The sequence below is a fragment of the Acinonyx jubatus genome, chromosome A3 (genome assembly GCF_027475565.1).
Source record: "Acinonyx jubatus isolate Ajub_Pintada_27869175 chromosome A3, VMU_Ajub_asm_v1.0, whole genome shotgun sequence".
Lineage (NCBI taxonomy): Eukaryota > Metazoa > Chordata > Mammalia > Carnivora > Felidae > Acinonyx > Acinonyx jubatus.
This window is the reverse complement of record NC_069388.1, coordinates 50,911,360-50,930,897: the sequence shown is the minus strand read 5'-3', so window position 1 is coordinate 50,930,897 and position 19,538 is coordinate 50,911,360. Positions and strand designations below refer to the sequence as shown.

Sequence of the window (19,538 nt, the reverse complement as noted above, 5' to 3'; positions counted from 1 at the left end):
ATTGGGCTCTGTGCTGATAGCTCGGAGTCTGGAGCTTGCTTTGGATTCTGTGCCTCTTTCTCTGTCCCTTCTCCTCTCAAGCTGTTTGTCTCTCTCTCTCTCAAATAAATAAATAATCATTAAAAAAGAAAGCAAGCCTTGGGGCATCTGGGTGGCTCAGTTGATTTTGGCTCAGGTCATGATCTCATGGTTTGTGAGACTGAGCCCTGCATCAGGTTCTGTGCTGACAGCGCAGAGCCTGCTTGGGATTCTCTCTCTCCCTCATTCTCTCTCTCTGCCCGTCCCCCATTTTGTGCTCTTTCTCTCTCTCTCAAAATAAATAAATAAATTTAAAATAAAAAGAAAGCAAACCTTAAAAAAAAAGCAAACCTTAACAATTTTAAAAGAGGACATGCAAATCATGTCCTCTAACCTTAATGAAAGTAGAAAAAGCAAATGGAACAGGAGAATCTCTAACCACCTGGAAATTAAACAACAGACTTCTAAATAATTGACGAATCAAAGAGAAAATCTCAAAGGAAATTAGAAAATATCAATATCCCTCAATTTAGATGCAAAATCCTCAACAAAAATTGGCAAATCAAGTAGTATACAAAAGGTTAATACATATTCAGCCATGGAAAGCCATAAAATTCTGAAAAATACTATACTGTGAATGAACCTTGAAAACATTATGCTAAGCCAAATAAGCCAGACACAAAAGGACAAATACTGGATAGTTCCAAATACAAGAGGTACCTAGACTAGGCAAATTCATAGAGTCATAAAGTAGAATAGAGGTTACCAGTGGATGGGGGGAATGGGAACTACTTGTTTAATGGGTACAGAGTTTCTTTTTGGGGCAATAAAAAAACTTTTGGAAATGGATAGTGGTGATGGTTGCACAACATTGTAAGTGTACTTAATGTCATTGAATTCTACATTTAAAAATGGTTAAAGTAGTAAATTTTATGTTATGTGTATTTTACCACAATAAACTAACAAGCAAACCACATAACAACCATGTGGGGTTTATCCTGGTATTTGAGGATGGTCTAATATTTTAAAATGAATCAATGTAATTATATTAGCAGCTTAAAGAATGTCCACTCATGGGGCGCCTGGGTGGCTCAGTAGGTTAAGTGTCCGACTTCAGCTCAGGTCAGGATCTCATGGTCCGTGAGTTCGAGCCCCGCATCGGGCTCTGGGCTGATGGCTCAGAGCCTGGAGCCTGTTTCCGATTCTGTGTCTCCCTCTCTCTCTGCCCCTCCCCCGTTCATGCTCTGTCTCTCTCTGTCTCAAAAATAAATAAACGTTAAAAAATTAAAAAAAAAAAAGAGTGTCCACTCATGATAAAAATTGTTAGCAAACTAATAATAGAAATTTCCTTAACCTGATAAAGGCATCTACCTAAACCTATAGCTAACATCAAGTTAACAGTGAAAGTCATTCTCCTTAAGATCGAAAACAAGGAGTGTTCTCTCTCACTGGTCTTATTCAATATTTACTAAAAATCCTAGACCTGAAATAAGGCAAAATAAAGAAATAAAAGGCATACAGATTAAATTACATGATTGTCAGTGTGTGAAATCCAAGTAACCTACAAAAAATCTACAACTAACAGGTGCATTTAACAATGTCACAGGATATAAGGTCAACATACAAAAATCAACTGTATTTCTCTATACTAGCAATAAGCAACTGAAAGCCAAAATCTAAAAAATAATACCATTTACATTTTTTCTATGAAAAATGAAATAACTATAGTCCAACAAAACATATACAGGATGTAATGACAAAATATTGGTAGAATCGTAGAAGCATTTTGACAAAGAAGAGTCATACTACTTGAGGAATTACATTCCTTGATTATAAGACTTATATATAGCTAGAGTAATCAAGACAGTGTATTATCTGCAACAAAAAATACAGAAATTAGTGAAACAACATGGAGAGTCCAGATATAGATTCATGTTAATACTATCATTTGATTTACACAAAGGGGCAATAGCAATTTAATGGAGAAAGGATAGTGCGGGGACAACTGGACATCACTATGCAAAAAAACACCCAAAATCTTATTTATTTATTTACTTATTTACTTATTTATTTATTCAGAGACAGCACGAGTGGGAGCAGAGAGACAGGGAGAGAGAATCCTAAGCAGGCTCCGCACTGCCAGAGCAGATGGCGACACGGAGCTCAAACTCATGAAACTTAGATCATAACCTGAGCCGAAAGCAAGAGTCAGATGCTTAACTGCTTGAGCCACCCAGGCACCCTTAAGCCCCAAGTTCTTAACATAAATTTCTCACTTAGTGCAAAAATTAACTCAAAGTGGATCATATATATCAATATAAAGTGTAAGATGTGGAAGAAAACCTTGGTGACTGGAGGTTACACTAGAGTTCTTAGACATGACTTCAAAACCATGATTCATAAAAGAAAAAATTGGAAGTTGAACTTCACCAAAATAAAAAATGTTTACTCTGTAGAAGACACTGTTTAGATAATGAAATAAAGTAGAGACTGTGAAAGAAAATGTTTGCCAACCACATATCTGATAGAGAACTTGCAATCAGAATACATAAAGTCCTCTCAAGCCTCAACACTAAGACAACAAACAACCTGATTACAATATGGGCAACAAATAAAACACAGTTTACCAAACAAGATATGTGGATGGCAAATATGCCTGAGAAAAAACATTCAACAATATTGCCTATTAAGGGCTAAAATACAATCATGATGAGATCTACTCCACACTGGCAAAATGATAACAATAATGCAGAGCCCTTGGACTTCGTGTATTTCTGATGGGAATACAACAATTATATAGCTGCTTTAGAAAACAGTTCGGCAGTTTTTTAGAATTTTAAACATGACACCCACCATAGGACTCAATGATCCCTCTCCTGAGTCTTTAGAGCAGGTGTAAGTGAAGTTTTCCTTACAGGGCCAGAAAGTAAATATTTTAGGGTTAAGAACATAGGTCTCTGTCACAACTACTCAATGGTGTCACTGTAGTGCAAAAGCAGCTGTAAGATAGTATATAAATGAGTGGGCAAGGTTGTGTTACATTAGCATTTTATTTGCAGAAATAGGCAGCCAGTCCTAGTTTGCTACCTCTTGCACTAGAGAAATGAAAACTATGTTCATTGAAAAAGATGTATACAAATGTTTATAGCAGCTCTACTTATAATCACCAGAAATTGGTAACAACCCAAATGTCCTACAACTCATGAATGGATAAGCCTGTGGTACATTCATACCGCGGAATATTACTCAGCAATGAGAAAGAATAACCTATTGACACAAGCAAAGACTTGGATGAATTTCAAAGTCATTATCTGAGTGAAAGAAGCTAATATCAAAAAGTTACATACTATATGATTCCATTCATATGATATTCTTGAAGAGACAAAACTCAAGTGTACAGAAATGATCAATGGTAAGGGCTCAGTTGGGGGTGCAACTCTAATAATGGGAATGAATCTTAGTGGAAGATGGAATTGTTCTGTATCCTGATTGTAGAAGTGATTCCATGAATCTATACATATCAAAATTCATAAATGTACATAAACTATACAGCCCCCAAATGGGCAGTTTTTTGAGATGATTGTTTACCAATAATACCAACATCAATTCTCCCTATTTAAATATATTTTTTTAATTTTTTTAACGTTTTTATTTATTTTTGAGACAGAGAGAGACAGAGCATGAATGGGGGAGGGGCAGAGAGAGAAGGAGACATAGAATCGGAAGCAGGCTCCAGGCTCTGAGCCATCAGCCCAGAGCCCGACGCGGGGCTTGAACTCACGGACCGCGAGATCGTGACCTGAGCTGAAGTCAGATGCTTAACCAACTGAGCCACACAGGCGCCCCCCTATTTAAATTTTTTAATGTTTATTTTTGAAAGAGAGAGAGAGAGAGAGAGAGAGCAAATGGGGGAAGGGCAGACAGAGAGGGAGACACAGAATCTGAAGCAGGCTCCAGGCTCTGAGCTGTCAGTACAGAGCCTGATGGGGGGCTAGAACCCATGAACCATGAGATGATGACCTCAGCTGAAGTTGGATGCTCAACTGACTGAGTCACCCAGGTGCCTCCAATTCTCCCAATATTCTTAAAAACCAATTCTCTCCAAGTCTTAAAAAAAGACAGTAATCACCATTTTGAGCCTTTATCTCCTTACCACCTAATCCCTCCTTCACAGTTTGCATGCTAGTTTTTGTCTGCACCATTTCTTTCAAAAATGAACTTTTAGGAAGCAAGTCTAAAGAGTTTTTTTCAGGGTGCCTGAGTGGCTCAATCAGTTAAGCATCCCACTCTTGATTTTGGCTCAAGTCATGATCTCATTGTGAGTTTGAGCTCTGCGTCCAGCCCTGCGCTGACAATGCAGAGCCTGCTTGGGATTCTCTCTCTCTCTCTCTCTCTCTCTCTGCCCCTCTCCCACTTGTTTTCTCTCTCTCTTTCTGTCTCTCTCAAAATAGTTTTTTCTCAGTCATCATTCCTGATCTTTTTGCAGCATTTTATGCTGTTAATTATTCTCTCCTTAAAGCTCTGGTTTTTAGCTTCTGGGATGCTGTACGTTTTGGAATTTCCCTCAGCCACATTGAGTGCTACAGGTAGTATCTATTTTCTTACATAACCTGTTCCTCTTCATGTTTAGTATCTGAACAACAAGCAACAGAATTATACAGAACTGTGCTGTCCAATACACTAGACACATATGGCACTTGAGCACTAGAAACGTAGCTAGTGCTACTGAGCAATGAAATTTTTAATTTGATTTAATTAATTTATTCATTAAAAATTTTTTTTTAATGTTTATATTCAAAAAGAGAGAGAGAGAGAGCACATGAGCAGGAGAGGGGCAGAAAGAGGGAGACACAGAATCCGAAGCAGGCTCCAGGCTTTGAGCCATCAGCACAGAGCCCAACGCAGAGCTCGAACCCATAAACTGTGAGATCATGACCTGAGCCGAAGTTTGACACTTAACCGACTGAGCCATCCAGGTGCCTCTGATTTAATTTAATTTAAAAGCTTGATATCTGCTAGCAGCACATAGACTAAAATTGGAATGATAGAAGATTAGCATGGCCCCTGCGCTTGGATGACACGCAAATTCATGAAGTGTTCCATATTTAACAATAAATAACTAGATAGATACGTAAATAAGTAAGCAAAGAAACTTGATATACAATTACTGAAAACTTCTAAGTATATTTGGAACAACTTGAGTATATTAATCTATTTTTTCAAACCTAAATTTTATGAAATCTAAATACAGACCAAGTATTACTGATGAAAACCTGGCATCTGAATTAAGATGTAAATGTGAAATATACACCAAATTTTAAATGCTTAGTACAAAAAAAGAATGTAAGGTAGCTTATTTACAATGTTTATATTAAATGCATGTTGAAATTACACTATTTTAAATATATTGGGTTGAATGAAAGATTATTAAAGCTGATTTCTCCTGTTTGTTTTTACTTTTTAAAGTGTGGCTTCTAGGGGCGCCTGGGTGGCTCAGTCGGTTAAGCGTCCAACTTCGGCTCAGGTCATGATCTCACAGTTTGTGGGTTTGAGCCCTGCGTCGGGCTCTGTGCTGACAGCTCGGAGCCTGCTTTGATTCTGTGTCTGCCTCTCACCTGTTCACACTCTCTCTCTCTCTGTCTCTCTCTCAAAAATAAATAAACATTACAAAAATTAATAAAAAAAATAAAGTGTGGTTTCTAGAAAATTTTAGGTTACTTGTTGGGTCACATTATATTAGATAGCACTGATTTGGGAGTTTCAGTTCCCAAAGACATACAGACACACATATGTATGTGCATATATACACATATATATACATGCAAAGAATATACATACATATATGTATTTCACAATTTATTATTTATACAAGCTCTGCCTCACATGATTCCAGGCAGGGTTGTGCTGTCATGTGATAGTTGCAAATCCTTTCTCAGTTGATGGGTGAAGGATCAATTTCTGCACATGACAGTTTAGGTTATATGGATGTCAAGAGCAGCACATGCAAAAACCTTTATTTTCAGAGATGCAACCAAAGCAAAAGTTTTAAAATGAAAATAACTTATGTCCATGAATAAAAAAATGGCAATGTGCAATCATGTTGGTTTCTCTTGTTCCTAAGGTTCTTTATGAACATTTTAAATATCATCATGTCTATTAAGTTCAAAAGCCATGAGAATATTCAAAATGCTGTCTACAAAGTAGTAGTTTGGGATTACTGTAGGATCATTCAAATTGGTAGCACTGAGAAAATGATGGGATAAACTGACAGTATGAATGGTTCTGAAGTAAAAAGGAATCATGTGATATATGAAAGCTGTGTCTGCAATTGATGCTAATTAGCAACAGATACTAGAGGTGTTTGAGGAGATGAAAGAAACTTGTTTTATCAGCATCAATGTTAAATGCCTGTTAGCTCAACTAATTCAGAAGTTGAGGACTCAGATTAATCAGGTAAAACCATTGCTAATGAAAAATGTCATAAGCCAAATATTTCTATGAATTCAACTCTTATTCAAATTGAATTTGCAATGCATCGACATGACTGATGGAGCTGTTAGAGTGCAATTCATCCCCGTGCTAAGGAGTTCCTTGTAGAGAACATTATAGTTAGATGTGTAATTTGGGGGAGGGGTAATTACTTGAGAATAAATTTGGGTGTAACTGGTTTATGCTGGGAAAAGATGTGGGCTAGAATATACATCATCATGGAGAAGAATGTCTATTTTTAAAGACCAGAAGGTCGGACTCATCCTCTCATTTGGTGAAAATTGAGGTTTTTAAAGCTTACTAAATTGTACTTAAGAAAAGTCATCCAAGTTCCTCAAGAAGATTCTCTTTTTGGCCCATTCCTTTTCAGAATTTTTGACTAAAACAGATTAATGGTGGTAATATAGTAAAATTAAGTGTGCTTGGGTAAGTGTGCTTGGGAAAGTTGCTTACTGCTCACTTCCTTGGTTTCTGTATCTGTAAAACCAAGAATAATAATATATAATAGTACCCTCCTCAAGTTGTTGAGAATTAAATGAACTAATACATGTGAATGCTAAGAAAAGGACATGGAACAGCGCAAGTGCTTACTTGTTATCTATGGCTGTTACTACTAACTTTCTTTCCAAGGCAAACTCATAGTTTCAACTGTCACCTAAGGTTTACGACTTCCAATCCATCACAGATCTTCATCCCACTATTCCATCTACCTACTAGGCATCCTCACTTGGATATATAAATGGCACCTAAAGAAAAATAAATTAACTTTCTAAAATAGGATCTTCCATCCCAAACCATATTCTCTTTACATGTTATTTCTAATGTATGTTAGTCACATTACTAATCTCAGAACCATTTCCTTTTCTCTTATTCACATCTAATATGATTGAGATAAAACAAAACAAAATGCTGCTCTTCTCTCTTTATAAAGGCAATATTTACTTCAAAAAATTTGGAAAATATGGAAAAACCAAAAACGAGAGACTGAGATGGCCTGTAAGAGGCCAGGTTAAATTTAAATGATTGGATAAAATTGTACTTCATCTACATTTAAAAAAAGATAAAAATCATCCATAACCATAACATTATAAACTTCCGGTTAAAAATTTCAAAATATTTCATTTGTTTGATATTTTCCAGATAATTAAGACTTTACGTATAAAGGGATATGATCTTTTTATGCTTAATGTCTTCACCACTGAAAATATTTTATAAAATTGATTAATATGTTTATTTATTTAGAGAGGAGAGAGAGAGAGAGAGAGAATCCCAAACAGCCTCCCTGATGTAGCACAGAGCCAGACTAGGGGCTCAATCCCATGAACTGTGAGATCATGACCTGAGCCAAAATGAAGAGTCAGATGCTTAACAGACTAAGCTACTCAGGCACCCCATAAAACTTGTTTTAAACTAAGATTTTAGATTACAAAAAAAATTTTTTATGTTTATTTTTGAGAGAGAGACAGAGACAGAGCACGAGTGGGGTAGGGACAGAGAGAGAGGGAGACACAGAATCTGAAGCAGGTTCCAGGCTCTGAGCTGTCAGCACAGAGCCCAATGTGGGGCTCGGACTCACAAACCACAAGATGATGACCTGAGCCAAAAACAAGGGTCGGATGTTCAACCAACTGAGCCACCCAGGCATCCTTAAATTAAGATTTTAAAATTCAAATTTCAAAAGTAAACATTTTTAGTGACTTGTTTTTGTTTTATGGTTACAATATATACTCAGATATTCCTGAGGATAATGATTCAATTTTTAAAAGTTTTCTTGTTCATTGTTTCCACTGATACTTGTTCTAAGCTGGTATTACACTGGATATTCTTTTTTTATTTAAAAAAAAATTTTTTTTTAACGTTTATTTATTTTTGAGACAGAGAGAGACCGAGCATGAACGGGGAGGGTCAGAGAGAGGAAGACACAGAATCTGAAACAGGCTCCAGGCTCTGAGCTGTCCGCACAGAGCCCGACGCGGAGCTCGAGCTCACGGACCGCGACATCATGACCTGAGCCGAAGTCGGCCGCTTAACCGACTGAGCCACCCAGGCGCCCCTACACTGGATATTCTAAAAAAGCCTGCTGGTAACATTGTTTTCTGTAACGAAAGGATGGATGGAGGGGCTGTGTAGATTACTGTAGAGTTCCCTGCCTTCATCCGAGGTAGAACAACTGAGGGACGCCCACTTATATGCACATAAACTGTTAGTAGGTGTTATGGCTCACTTCATTTGTACTGGTTCAGTGGTCCTGACCAAAAATGGTTTTGCAGTAAGAAAAACAATTTTTGTTCATTATAGAATTCTGCTCATTTTGAATTGCTCTCAAGAACAGAATGATTTATAAAACAGTAGTGTTTTTCTTATAAAGAATAGGTATGAAAGATGTATCTGACCGCAGAAATACAAAGAACCGAAAACCTCCCGTTTCAAAGTAAACTGTGTAATTTCATAAATTAGATAAATTAATCAAAACAAAGTACTATTTTTAAATGGTAAATGTATTTATTGAAGTTTATTTTGAAAGGGTGAGCAAGGGATGGGCAGAAAAAGAGAGTGAGAGAGAGAAAGAGATAGAGGGGGAGAATCCAAAGGAGGCTCCCAGCTGTAAGCGCAGAGCCAGATGCTGAGCTGTATTTCACACACAAACTGTGAGATCATGACCTGAGCCCAGACCAAGAGTGGGACGCTCAACCAACTAAGCCACCCAGGCGCCCCTAAATGGAAAATGTATTCTTTATTGTTGAAATATAATTTAAATTCAAATAAGTTTTTTCCAGACCTGTATATAAGTTGAGGAGTATCATTGTCAGAATATTTGACTTAAGAAGTTGATTTATTCCCGTTCTGAGAAAACCATGCAATAAAAGCAGTCTCAGGGTCGTGGGGGAGGAGTAGCGTGGTGGTGGAAGTAAACATTTTTGAAGATTTGGAAAATACAGATGACTCAACCTGAGATGATTACTGTAAATATTTGGGTATATACGGCTCTGCTATTGAAATATATATAAATCTGGGGGGCTATTCAAATTATTCCATTATAATAGTCTAAAAACTGTATTGATGGCCTATCTTTTAATTATGCACTTTAAATTTTCTCATATAGCATCTTCTTTTTTAAAAAACATGGATTTTTAACATGTATTGCTTCGTATTCACACGTGTCCGACATAATCTATTTAACCAACAGCCTCCAGAAAGGTTTTTTCAATTTACCCGCTCACCAAAATGGGCTGAAAATGCTTTTTCTTTCCACGGCATCGCGTAATGAAGATTACGAAGAAACGGCCCAAAGTTTTGAGAACCCATCTGGGAAAACATTATCTCGTTGATCCAGTGACTAATCCTTGGAACCAGCGCGGCGTTGAACTCTCCTTTCCGGCATCTCACTACCCACGCTCTGACAGCCCAAATCCCACCAGGTCTCGGAAGGACCGCGCGGAGCCTAGGGCGGAGCCGGCCAGTCGGCTTCGCGGCGGGAGCGACGCCGACGTCGGCGTGGCGCACAGTGCTGTCGCAACACGCACGCGGGCTGAACCTCTCCTCGGTCGGCGACGGCGCTGCGTCACTGGCTTTCGGGCGCTTCGCTCGCTCCTGGAGACGGAGACCGCTGTGGGCCTCGGCTCTGGCCTCCCGCGCCTTGGGAGTTAGGTCGCTGGCGCGATGAGGCGCAGCAAGGCCGACGTGGAGCGGTACATCGCCTCGGTGCAGAGCTCTGTCCCGTCGCCCCGAGAGGTGAGCGGGGCCTGGAGAGCCGGGCGGCCTCCGCCCTGGCCCTGCCGTGGCACGGCGCAGGGCCGGCGTCATGGCTCCCGGCGGCCGCCGCTCCCTGGCGCGTTGAGGCGCCGGTCGGCTCGCGCGGTCCGGTGGGCGGCGTGGCGCTCGCGAGCTGGAGGGGGAGGAGGGAGTCCGCGGCGGGCTGCCGTTGGCGCCTGCTCTTCCTCTTCCTCCTGGCCTGCTCCTGACGGTCTTCGCTCGAGGGCCCATCCCGTCCGGGGGTTCTTTGGCTGCGCCCGCGCGGTCTCGTCCTTCGCGTTCAGGCGCCTGCCATATGCGGCGGATTTCTTCTTGTGTCCCGGACACTTACCCGCTGTGGTGGAAGCGGCATCTTTCAGGCTTTGGAGGTCGATGGAACCTAGCGGGGGACTGACGCAGCTCCTGGGTGGGCTTTTTCCTGCTTTGACGGGCGACCGTCGTAGGCATCAAGCAGACCGGAGCTGGGGCAACTACAGTTGGAATTCCCTGACCACGCACATGACACTGGAAGTCCCATTTTGAGGCATCTGTCATTGTGCGTTTATGAAACGGTTCTGCTCCTACTCTTCACACTTCGCTCCCATTCCCACCGCTGTTAAGAGGCCTATTTGCCTTTTTGACAAACGCAGTCTTGGGAATTCTGAGTTTCTTACGGGCCATTGTTACTATGGCTTAAAATTTTTAAGCTTTTTGACAACATGGTCAGCGTATATTTCTTCTTTTAAGATAGTGTGCCAGATATATTTTGGATCCATCGGAATTTTAGTGATTGAATGTGGCGGGTGGGGAAAAAGGATAAGGGTGGGTGGTGTGCACAAGATCTTGAGTCAGTTTGCTTGGGAGTTGAATCACAGCATTGCCATTTATAAACTATGATTTCAGGCAAGTTACGCTTCATCAATAAGATGGAGTAATTAATGGTGTTGATAGGAGAATATAGGTATATAGGATAACCCATGTTAAACCTTTAGAGCCATGCTTGGCACATAGTAAGGGCAGTCATTCAAGATCTCTTCTCGGCGAGGGCCTATGAAAATAAAGAGGTGTTAGGAAATTTAAAAAAAGTCCAGGGACCGACATGATTATAATAGCTATAATTGTTTCTTCGATCATTTACTAGGCATATGTTGTATGCTGTGTTCCCAACAATCCAGTGGATATTGAAACCTGGAGAGATTAAGGTACTTGTTAAAGGTCAAATAGGTGTCTCTGTAGGATTTTGGTAGTAGGTCTGTTTTAGTTTTTATAGGAGTAATGGAGTAGCCTGTTCCATCAGAAGAGAGAAATCAGTACCTACATAGAGACTGTAATTTCAAGCTGCTGGCATAGTCCTAAACACAAACGTGGTGTCAGAGTCTAAAACAGAACTTTTTACGGGTTTCTGTACCACTGAAACTAATACACTTGTTAACAAAAAAGCAAGTTTAGAGCTTTCATGAGATTTTTAGTGAGGATTCTAACTCCCAAAAGATTGAGAGGCACTGGTCTAGACAGAATTTAGAATGTTCTTTGAACTACCTAACTTTTCCATCAAATAGGGGTTGGGGCAAAATTTGAAGGACTGGTTATTATGGCTACCTCTGTTTTACATTTAAAGAGTAGTATTTTAATCAGATGTTTTTCTTCAAACATGAGAAATCATTTACTTTAGAACCTGGGGATTTCAGTGGGATTTTGATTAGCAAGTGAGTAACTTTTATAACAGGTGGTGGTATTCTATAAACTTAAGTCTAAGTGAAGGGACAAAACAGGGTGCTTTGGAAGGGAGATGGAGGAGGCAGAGACTGGTTGTGAAGAGTAGAAAGATTAGTATTTACTTGGCTCATAATTTGGTAGAGACTGACCAAATGTGAACTGACTATGCTTTCTGTGATGTCCGACTTCTGGAATGCAGTGATGGGTCCATAGTCCTATGTTCCCAGGCTTTCATTATGCTTTCATTTGTTTGTCTCCTCTTTTGTCATTTTCTGTTCCTTCACACCTGCTTTTGTCCTTATTGAAAATATCACTTGTGTTTCTTTAATTTTTCTTTCTCTAGTTCGCTTCTATTTAGTTTTCCTAGATTTCTGTTCAGTTGGCTTCCCATTCCACACCCCTAATTCCTACTGCTCAGAGGCAACTGACAGCTCTTAGTTGTTTGTTCTGCCACTTACCATCTATACTTCAGACTTGTGAACAACATATATACATGCTTTTATTTCTCCATCTCCTTTTTAACATTTTAGACACTTTCTACACTGTTCCTCCAGATTTCTGTCCACAGATCTTATTTCGTCTCCTTATTCTTCTAGTTCTGTTGTTGTAATTTTTAGTTAAATGAATAGTTTGTGTTTATGTAGTTATGGGAAGGTACATATCATAGCACATTTTTACATTTGAATCACCTTTAATATGTAGTTTTATTTTTCCTGGAGTTAATATTTGCTTTATGTTTTGGTTTGTTTAGTTATCAATGATGTATTACTAATTCTTTACCCAAACTCAGTTTAACTCTCAAGTGTGATCAAAGAGGTCACATAATCTGTCAATTTCAGCTTAATTTTTTTTTAAGTGTTTATTTTTGAGAGAGAGAGAGAGAGAGAGAGCAGGGGAGGGGCAGAAAGAGAGGGACAGAGGATCTGGAGTGGGATCTGTGCTGACAGCAGAGAGCCCAATGCAGGGCTCCCAGCTCATAAACTGTGAGATCATGGCCTGAGCCAAAGTTGGACACTTAACTGACTGAGCCACCCAGGTGCTCATCAGCTTAAAATTTTTTAAGAGTCTTGCTTCTGGAGCACTCTTGTCTTACTCCTGGAGTCTGGACTGACTTCTGCTTCTCTTTGCTACACAGTTCTAGTCCTGGGACTTTGCTTTATCATCATCCTTAGAATTCCCTTCACTTTTTTTCTGTATTAAACTCTTGGTTTCTTGTAACTCATGTCCTCTTGACTTCCTCTATTTTGGTGTAGCACAATCATGTTTGCTTTGAGAAGGAATGGTTGGGAATTTTTTTTTTTTTTAACATTGTATGCCTGAAGAAGTCTTTTATCTAATTTATAGTTTTGTTTGTCAGATTCTAAAAGTATTGCTTCATTTTCTGATCATTTGTATTGTTAGAAATGTGATGTGATTCTTGTTATTGATATCTTGTAGGTTTTCTGGAAGTTTCCTTTCTTTTAAAACATTTTTTAAAAAATTTATTTTTGAGAGAGAGAGAGAGAGAGAGAGACAGACCATGAGTGAGGGAGGGGTAGAGAGAGGGAGACACAGAATCCAAAGTAGGCTCCAGGCTCAGTTCTGTCAGCACAGAAGCCATCGTGGGGCTCGAACCCACAAACAGTAAGATCATGACCTAAGCTGGACACTTAACTGACTGAGCCACCCAGGCGCCCCTGGAAGTTTCCTTTCAATTGGAAACGTATTTCCTTCAGTTCTGAGACAGGAAGGGGTTTGGGGAACACATCATTTCAGTATCTTCACTTTGCATATCTGCCTCTATAACCCCTGCCCTCATACTTTTCAGAGGACTCCATAAGTTTGGAGCCCATTAGTTTGTACTGAGAACAAATCCATTTGCGTAAGCTCTTTCCAGGAGGTGTTGGGGACCTAGGAGTGGGGAGTCAGTTGGCTGTTCAAGATGAGGGTAATGTGGCATCTCTCCAGGTCTCAGTGTTTTTATTTTCAGCCCTACATCTGTTCTGATAGGAGGTTAGATGAATTCAAATATTTGCTTACAGTGGCATAAAATGTCATGAAGAGAAGTAGCGACTGATTCATGGATGTCCTGAATCATGGACTGACTGAATTATGGATAATGTTGGCTCTTTTCTTCCTATCTATGTATCCTTAAAAAAGGCACTTACCTTCCTTAAGGCTTTAGTTCCTCTATAAAATGAACAGAATGGGGACAGAAGATTATCATGTTTCCCCCAATTTTATGGTTCTATAGATTATTCTTTAAAAAATTTTTTTAATGTTTATTTATTTTTGAGAGAGAGAGAGAGTGAGTGGGGGAGGGACAGAGAGAGAGGGAGACACAGCATCCGAAGCAGGCTCCAGGCTCTGAGCTGTCAGCACAGAGCCTGATGTGGGGCTTGAACCCATGAACCGTGAGATCATGACCTGAGCTGAAGTCGGACGCTTAACCGACTGAGCCACCCAGGCGCCGTTTGTTCTATAGATTATTCTTTAATAATTGCTGTTCAGTTATCTTAAGGTTGTCTTCTTTAATGAGATATTTGGAAGCAAAATAGTGGAGTTGGTTTTTCTATTATATGTTGACATTTAACTTGTGGGAATCTTCATTTTTTAAAAGGGGAAGAAAGTTGTCATAAACTACTTCTTATCTTAAATTTATGAATTTGGGGAGGGGGATAGAGGCCTTGTGTACCCAGTTCTGCTATATTCATTCTTTGCTTTCAAAAATATTTATGATGAACTACAGTCCTTGACTTGTTTTTCTCAGGTATTTGTTAATACTGAATGAAGTTTTAAGATTGTAGTTCTTTTAAAATATATCCTGTTAAGGATGTACACACAATACTGTCATACTAAGGTCATGGAATAGTTTTCTGAGTATATGTCACTATTTTGATATAAAATAAAATATTTTATACAGCTTTATTGAGATATAATTCCCATACCATATAGTCCACTCGTTTATTAAAGTATATAGTGTGATGAATTTTGGTATGTTATGTTATTGATATTTTACATTGTAGTAAAATATATATAACAATATTTGCCATTTTAATGCCTTTTTAAAAAAGTTTTATTTTAATTTATTGTTACCATAGAGTGTTATATTAATTTCAGGTATACAATATAGTGATTCAACAATTTTATTTATTTATTAAAAAAAATTTTTTTTTAACGTTTATTTATTTTTGAGACCGAGAGAGACAGAGCATGAACGGGGGAGGGGCAGAGAGAGAGGGTGACACAGAATCAGAATCTGAGCCATCAGCCCAGAGCCCGATGCGGGGCTCGAACTCACGGACTGCGAGATCGTGACCTGAGCTGAAGTCGGACGCTTAACTGACTGAGCCACCCAGGCGCCCCATTGATTCAACAATTTTATACATTATTCTGTGCTTATCATGATAAGTTTAAGTTTTTAATCCATATTAGTTATTTCATTGCCTCTCACTTCTCTGGTAACCATCAGTTTGTTCTCTATAGTTAAAAGTCTGTTTCTTGATTTGTCTCTCTTTTTTTCCTTTGCTTGTTTTGTTTTTTAAATCCACATGTGAGTGAAATCATAGGGTAATTTGTCTTACTCTGACTGACTTATTTCACTTAGCATAATATACTCTAGCTCCATCCATGTCGTTGAGAATGGCAAGATTTCATTTTATTTTATGGTTGAGTAATAATCCATTGTTACTCCACACACACCCCCACATCTTTATCCATTTAACTATTGATAGACATTTGGGCTGCTTCCATAACTTAGCTCTTGTAAATAATGCTGCGATAAACATAGGGGTGCATGTATCCCTTTGAATTAGTGTTTTTGTATTTTTTGGGTAAATAGCCAATAGTTGCTATTACTGGATCATATGGTAGCTCTATTTTAACTTCTTGAGGAACCTCCATGCTGTTTTCCAGATTGGCTTCACAATTGCATTCCCACCAGCTGTGCAAGAGGGCTCCTTTCTCTCCACATCCTTGTCAACTTGTGTGTGTGTGCGTGCGTGCGCGCGTGCACGCGTGCGCCTATGCACGCGTGCGCCTATGCCATTCTGACAGGGGTGAGATGATATCATTGTAGTTTTGAGTTGCATTTCCTGGATGATGAGTGATATTGGACATCTTTTCATGTGTCTGTTGACCATCTTGTATGGCGTTTTTGGAGAAATGTTACTACATTGTCTTCTGTCCATTTTTAAATTGGATTATTAGTTTTTTGGGTGTTGAGTTGTATAAATTCTTATATTTTGGATATGTCATTTGCAAATATCTTCTCCTGTTCAGTAGTTGCCTTTTATTCTGTTGATTGTTTCCTTCACTGTGGAGCTTTTTATTTTGATGTCGTCCCAGTAGTGTATTTTTTCTTGTATTTCCATTGTCTCAGGAGACCTGTTCAGGAAAAGGTTTCTATTGCCAATGTCAGAGAAGTTACTTCCTGCGCTCTCTTCTAGGATTTTTATGGTTTCAGGACTCACATAAATGGTCCTTGATCCATTTTGAGGTTGTGTGTGTGTGTGTGTGTGTGTTTGGTATAAAAAAGTGGTCCAGTTTCTTTTGCATGTAGCTGTTTAGTTTTCCCAACACAATTTGTAGAAGAGACTTTCTCATTACATTATTCTTTCCTCCTTTGTTGGAGATTGACCAAATAATTATGGGTTTGTTTTTGGATTTTTTATTCTATTATTCTGTGTGTTGTTTTTGTGCCAGTACCATACTGTTTTGATTACTGCAGATTTGTAGTATAACTTAACTCCAGAATTGTGATACATCCAATTTTTTTGTCTTTTCCAAGAATTGTTTTGGCTGCTTGGGATCTTATGTGGTTGCATACAAATTTTAGGATTGTTCTAGCTCTGTGGAAATAGAGCTAGAGCTGTTGTGGAAATAGCTGTTGCTATTTTGAAAGAGATTGCATTGAATATGTAGATTGCTGTGGGTCAGTAGACATTTTAATATTTGTTCTTCCAATCCATGAGTGTGGAATGTCTTTCCATTTTTTGAGTGTGTTATTTTCAGTTTCTTTCATCATTGTTTTATAGTATTCACCTCTTTGGATAAATTTATTCATAGATATTTTGTTGTTTTTGGTGCGGTTGTAAATGGGATTGTTTTCTTAATTTCTGTTTGCTGCTTCATACAGATTTCTGCATATTGGCTTTACTGAATTTATTTATCAGTTCTAGTAGTTTTTTGGTGGAGTCTATGTTTAGTATCATGTCATCTGCAAGTAGTGGAAGTTTTATTTTTTCATTACCAATTTGGATGCCCTGAGATGAATAAATAACTCATTCACCTATATGCCCCAGATGATTTTCAAACTGCTGCTTCTATGCTGTATCTCTGTACACTGTGGTACTTTAAGGGTGGGGACTCCCCTTCCTAATGCTCACCAGGTTCTCAGAGCTAGATCTTGATTTTTAAATTCCTTGGCCCCTCTTTCAGAGCCAGCTATTATGGCAATTCATCTGCCCCATGAGGGCTCCCTGGTGTGATAAACTATTTCCCTTCACTACACTACTGACTCCCTGCAAGCCGTGGATGGCCATGGTCCATTTTGCTCCTAAACCAGGTCTCCTCACCTTTCTACCTTATTCCATGTGGCCTCTTCTCAACCTTTAGTTGTGGAATTTGTTCTGCTAGTCTTTGGACCATTTTGTGGGTTATTTACACTGATGTGTGTGTTCTCTAGTTTTATCTGTGGGATGAGGCAGGCTTAGTTAGGGTCCTCTTTCACCACCACACCATCTTCCCAGCCTTCATTTTAACCACTTTTTAAAAAATTTTATTTTTTTTAACATTTATTCATTTTTTGAGAGACAGAGAGAGACAGTGCAAGTGGGGAAGGGACAGAGAGAAGGAGACACGGAATCCGAAGCAGGATCCAGGCTCTGAGATGTCAGCACAGAGCACAGCATGGGGCTCCAACTCATGAAATGTGAGATCATGACCTGAGCTGAAGTTGGACACTTAACCAACTGAGCCACCCAGATGCTCCTTCATTTTAATCACTTTTAAATGTACAGTTCAGTTGTATTAGTTCTATTCATAATGTTCAACTACTATCACTATTTCTAGAAACTTTTTATCACTTCAGGTAGAAACTTGGTAAAAAAAAATTTGTGTAGAAACTTAGTGACAATTAAGCAGTAACTAGTCAGGTTTCTCCTCTTACCCTCTGATTACCACTAATCTTTCTTTAAAAAAAAATTTTTTTTTTACATTTATTTATTTTTGAGAGACAGAGCACAAGTTGGGGAGGGGCAGAGAGAGGAGACACAGAATCTGAAGCAGGCTCCAGGCTCTGAGCTGTCAGCACAGAGCCCAATGCGGGGCTTGAACCCACAAACCATGAGATCATGACCTGAGTTGAAGTCAGATGCCCAGCCGACTAAGCCACCCATGCGCCCCTCCGCAAATCTTTCTTTATGAATTTGCCTGTATTTGATATTTCATGTAAGTGGGAGCTTACAGTATTTGTCTTTTCATATCTAGATTGTTTTACACTTGGGTTGTTTCTACCTTTTGAATTTTGCAGTAATGCTGCTGTGTACATGGGTGTATGAATATCTATTTGTGACCTTGTTTTCAGTTCTTTTGGGTATATTTCCTGGAATAGAATTGCTGGTCATAATCTGTTTAACTTTTGATGAATCCCAAACTTTTTCCCATAGTGGCTGTACCGTTTTACATCCCCACCAGCCTGTAAGAGGGTTCCAGTTTCTCCACATCCTTGACAAGACTTGTAATTTTCTTTTTTTTATCTTTCTTTTTAAATTTTAGCCATACTGATAGATGTGGTTTTTCATTGTGGTTTTGATTTGAATTTTCCTGATTACTAATAATGTTGAGCATCTTTTTCTGGCTTACTGACCATTTGTATATTTTCTTTATAGAGAAATGTGTTGTCAGGTTCTTTGTCTTGGGCTTTTAATTGAATATTTGTTGTCTTGTTGAGTTGCAGAAATTATATATTGGATATAATTTCCAAATACTTTCTCCCATTCTGTATGTTGCCATTTCACTTTATTAAAAAAAATTTTTTTAATGTTTTTGAGAGATATAGACAGAGCACAGGGGGGGAGGGGCAGACACAGAATCCAAAGTGGGGGGTGGAGAATCTTCAGGCTCCACATAGAACCTGACGTGGGGCTCAGTCCCATGACCCTGGGATCACGACCTGAGCCAAAGTCCAGAGTCACTCAACCAACAACCACCCAGGTGCCCCAAAATGATGTATTCTTGATTGATTTTCTAATATTGAACCTTCCTTGCATTCCTGGGATAAACTTCAGTTGGCCATATATTGGGTGTATAATACTTTTAATGTGTTTTGGATTCATTTTGATGAGAGTATTTTGTTGAGAATTAAAGTTAAAAATTTTTAATTTTTTGTACAGTTTTAGGGCAGTTATGTTCACAGCAATATTGTGCAGAAGGTACAGATATTTTCCACATACTCCCTTTCTCCACACATGCTTGGCCTCTCTCATTATCAACATTCCCTGCAGAGGGGTGTACTTGTTACAATCGAACCTACTGTGACACCTCATTATCACCCAAAGTCCATAGATTACCTTAGGGTTCACTCAAGGTGTACAATCCGTGGG

At 38.9% G+C, this 19,538-nt stretch overlaps 1 protein-coding gene and 1 pseudogene across 4 annotated transcripts in view; both read left to right on the top strand.

The window, feature by feature from the left end:
• The first annotated feature begins 5,030 nt into the window (after nt 1–5,030).
• LOC113602615 (uncharacterized) lies at nt 5,031–5,127 on the top strand (annotated as a pseudogene).
• Nucleotides 5,128–10,034: 4,907 nt separating this feature from the next.
• LOC106977302 (E3 SUMO-protein ligase RanBP2) overlaps nt 10,035–19,538 on the top strand; it is a 75,939-nt gene continuing 66,435 nt past the window's right edge. Inside the window, exon 1 of one of the 4 annotated variants that reach the window (XM_027069404.2) lies at nt 10,035–10,239. In XM_027069404.2, coding sequence (XP_026925205.1) covers nt 10,168–10,239 — 72 coding nt within the window. In that variant the 5' untranslated portion in view covers nt 10,035–10,167. The remainder of the gene's footprint in view (nt 10,240–19,538) is intronic. The other 3 variants (XM_015074781.3, XM_027069402.2, XM_053200341.1) reach the window with 3 other exon arrangements.